Source organism: Taudactylus pleione, unplaced genomic scaffold (genome assembly GCF_031769625.1).
Source record: "Taudactylus pleione unplaced genomic scaffold, aTauple2 ptg000007l, whole genome shotgun sequence".
Lineage (NCBI taxonomy): Eukaryota > Metazoa > Chordata > Amphibia > Anura > Myobatrachidae > Taudactylus > Taudactylus pleione.
Genome location: NW_028284410.1, coordinates 962529 through 966778, shown reverse-complemented (window position 1 = coordinate 966778; position 4250 = coordinate 962529). Strand labels below are relative to the sequence as shown.

At 43.7% G+C, this 4250-nt stretch overlaps 1 protein-coding gene across 1 annotated transcript; it reads right to left on the bottom strand.

Moving 5' to 3' along the window:
• Window positions 1–284: 284 nt before the first annotated feature.
• On the bottom strand, window positions 285–1598 carry LOC148542841 (syncytin-2-like). The gene has a single exon (XM_088460290.1). The coding sequence runs from the start codon at window positions 1596–1598 to the stop codon at window positions 453–455; it is 1146 nt and encodes a 381-aa protein (XP_088316416.1). The 3' UTR covers window positions 285–452.
• Between the last annotated feature and the right edge of the window lie 2652 nt (window positions 1599–4250).

Below are 4250 nucleotides of genomic sequence, written 5' to 3'. Positions count from 1 at the left end.
CAGGCGGATTAGGTCCACCCAGTACTCTGATGCCTCCAGGTCTTATAGGATGACAAAGTGCAATTGAGACAGGGTATGAGCAAAAGGACCCTCTGGCTAAAGTACCGCCCTTGCCACCATCCAGGTCAGCATTCACACATCTTTATTAAGCAATCTCACACAAACACTCTCTATCAATAAGAACTATAACAGCAGCCGGAGGTGCACTAGGGCACAGAGATCACTCTGTGAATTCGCTAGAATCAAGATGACTGACTCGTCGAACTCACTCGCGAGGGAGAAAACTTCCTCTGGGCGGTGTCCAAACTGACAAAGTGCACCTGCGGGACCCTCTTTCAGAGATGATGTCTTCCACCCAGATCTTTACAACAGCTGAGGGGTCTTTCAGAAGAGATGGGCAGTTGGGCTAGGCCGTCAGACGGTCATCTCTGTGGCTGTTATCATTCTTCTTATTAAATGAGTGGATCCACACCTTTCCTGCAATGCAAAATACAGCACATTAGAATTTTCCAAGCAATCAAAAGAAATACAATCAATCCTATCACTATCACTATGGGTTTTATCAGATCTGACAACATATTATTAAACCAGACACCAATTGTCCCCATCCAGGAGAAGAGATTCCATCCCTCCTTGGATATGTCTCTAGCTTTTTTTTGTAATTCTTTTACTTTATTCATGTGCGCCTCTATAGGGTCATGTGTATCCTCAATCCAAGTGCAACATTCCTCACCTATGATAGCACAAGTTCCTCCCTCTATGGCTAACAAGTAATCAAGAGCCATTCTATTTTGTAAGGTCACTTTCCTAATTTGGGCCATTTCTTCATTTATAGCATGGATGGCACTTGTGGTTTCATTAATTATCCCATCCATAATGTTTGCATATTTATTCAATTTATTTGCTAATTCAATTCCCCAACCTGTCCAGGCAGGCAACCACATCCAGGCTTTATCTGCTGTAGTAAACAATTCCCTCTTGTATCGAGTTTCCCTAGGGCCTGTTTCTATCATATTGGTGAAAGAGACATTTGCACGTTGCCTTATGGCTGGTACAACTCTTCCTATAGTGCAGTTACCCCATGCCCCCATAGGAAGCCAGGAGTAGGCTCTATTACCACAAATATAATATAGCCCTTGCTTCAATACCCTGGGAATTATCTTACCATGGTTTCCCAACCAGCTCTGAAACCATACCATATTTTTGTACATTTGGGTCCTACACTCCACATCATCCTCATCCTTCTGGTCAGGACAGGCACGCCTAGGGGCACAAAGAGCTTTCATATTTGCACACCAACTTTGATTATTACAGTTCCCATCCACCTTGTCACATGTAGTTTCCTTGTATTCCATATTAAACACTAAGGTAACATTCCTACAATTAGTTTCTCCAACATATACCTTTGGCAAGTTGACTAGGTGACCTTTTAGTTCGGCCACATGGTTAACGTACATAGGCCCTATACACATAGTGGGTGGAGAGATTATACCAGCAATTTCTAAGTATATTCCTAGGTCTGAGATAGCATTGTGAGCAATGTGATTTATATCTATTTCAACATTATAGCTATAGTCTGTGAGGTTAAGATCGTTCATTGTTATAGGGATACCAAGCAAAGGGATTCCTTTATGGTTGGCAGGAACATGAGAACAGATCCAACAGTTAGTGGAGTTCAGCTGCTTCGCCGTCTGCTGATGCAGAAGCCATATAGAGTTCTTTTGTTTTTCTCCTTTCACCTGCATGCAAGGAAATAAAGCACAACTGAGCAGGCAGAACAAGAAGCACATCTTAGCAGTCCATCTGCTCCCCTTTTCCCCGAGCGGCCTCACCCCTTTGGAGCCGGTCTGCGCCATTGACCTGAAAGTTAATTTTCTTACAATGAGAAGCATGTACCCAGTTAGGCTTCCCTTCTACCTTGATTGAGGTAGCTGTGGTCAGTAGCACCTGGAATGGGCCGTCAAATCGGGGTTCAAGATGTTTTCTCATGTGTCTTTTGATTACCACCCAGTCTCCGGATTGTAGGTGGTGGGTTCCAGATGTGTCTTGTGGATCTGGTAAAGAAGAAAACACCTTTCCATGCAAGTTAGTCAGTTGCTTGTTAAGCTGAACAACATAATCAGTAAGAGAGGCGTACTGTCCATGTAATTCTTGTGGAAAGAAAAGGCCTGTTAGTGGTGGCCTGCCAAACAGTATCTCAAACGGTGAAAGTCCATGTAATCCCTTTGGGGTATGCCTAATAGCAAAAAGAGCTATCGGTAACGCTTGTAACCATGTAAGTTTTGTTTGCTCACATATCTTAGCTATTTTGTTTTTTAAAACGCCATTGGCTCTCTCAACCTTCGCTGATGCCTGAGGACGATATGGAGTGTGAAGATGCTGTTCAATTTGCAACCCTTTCAACATTACCTGTCCTGTAAAATGCGTTCCTCTGTCTGATTCTACCGTCTCAGGTAGGCCATACCTGCACACGATTTCAGATATTAATTTCTTTGCTGTTACTGCAGTGGTTGCCTTGCCACGCCTCCACCCATGATGAGAACATGTCCACACACACTAATATAAATTCATAGACCCCACATTTTGGTAGCTGAATGTAGTCTATCTGCAACCCTTGAAATGGGTAGTCAGGTTTTACAAGGTGTTTCATTTCTACCTTAGTCATTTTGCCTGGATTGTGTTTAGCACAAATCATACATTTCTTACACCACTCTGTTGCAAACTGTGGAAAGCCCGGTGTGAACCAAAATTTATTGACACTAGCAATCATTCCCCCTTTGGAAACATGTGAAGGGAGATGAGACAAGCTTGCTAGAATGGGATACAGAGATGGGGGTGCACATAATCGACCATCTCCATGTTTCCAAACATCATTTATTTGTTTGCACCCTGCCCTCCTCCATTTGCCAAGTGTTTGGGGACCTGCCTGATTTTGCAGGGTTATTAGGGTGTCCATTGACATACTTTCTGTATCTTTTGGGGACTCTTGGAGAAGCATTAAGGCTGCCTGCCTGGCTCCTTCATCTGCTTTTCTGTTACCCATAGTGATAGGATCAGTTGCTCGCTGATGTGCTTGACACTTGATAACTGCTACAGCTTTAGGCAATGTTACCTTTTCTAAAAGGTCCTGGATCAGATTTGCATGTTTTACAACTTTCCCACTGGATGTCAGGAAGCCTCTATGTTTCCACAGAAAGCCAAAATCATGTATAATTTAGGGGTGTGCACCGGCCACTTTTCGTGTTTTGTGTTTTGGTTTTGGATCTGGATCTTTCTTCGTGTTTTGGATCTGGATTGGTTTTGCCAAAACCACCCTTCCGTGTTTTGGGTTCTGGGTTTTGTGTTTTGGATCTGTATTTTTTTTAAAAAAAGCATAAAAACAGCTAAAATCACAGAATTTGTGTGTTTTTCTGCTCCTATGCTATTATTAACCTCAATAACCTTAATTTCCACTCATTTCCAGTCTATTCTGAACACCTCACACCTCACAATAGTGTTTTTATATCCAAAAGGTTGCACCGAGGTAGCTGGATGACTATGCTAAGAGATACGAGTGGGCGGCACAAACACGTGGTCCATCTAGGAGTGACACTGCAGTGGCAGACAGGATGGCAGTTTGAAAAACTAGGCCCCAAACAGTAAATAATTCAAAGAAAAAAAAGAGGTGCAAGATGGAATTGTCCTCCCACCCACCCTTATGCTGTATAAACAGGACATGCACACTTTAACAAACCAAAATTTCAGCGCCAGGGTCTGCCACACGACTGTGGCTGAAATGATTGGTTCGTTTGGGCCCCCACAAAACAAGCTGGCAATTAATCTGTCCCTGCACAAACTGGCTCTACGGAGGCAAGATGTCGTCCTCATCCTCCGATTCCTCACCCTCTTCAGTGTTGTGTACATCCTCATCCTCACAGAGTATTAATTCATCCCCGCTGGAATCCACAACCACAGGTCCCTCTGTACGTTCTGGAGGCTGGTCTCCCTGGAAGAGTTGATAATTCATTTTATGAACATCATCTTCTCCACATTTTGTGGAAGCAACCTCCTACGCCTTTTGCTGACAAGGTTCCCGGCTGCACTAAACACTCTTTCGGAGTACACACTGGAGGGGGGGCAACTCAGGTAAAATAGAGCCAGTTTGTACAGGGACCTCCAAATTGCTTCTTTTTCCTGCCAGTACAGGTACGGACTGTCTGACATGCCTACTTGGATGCTGTCACCGATGTAATCCTTTAACAGACAGACGC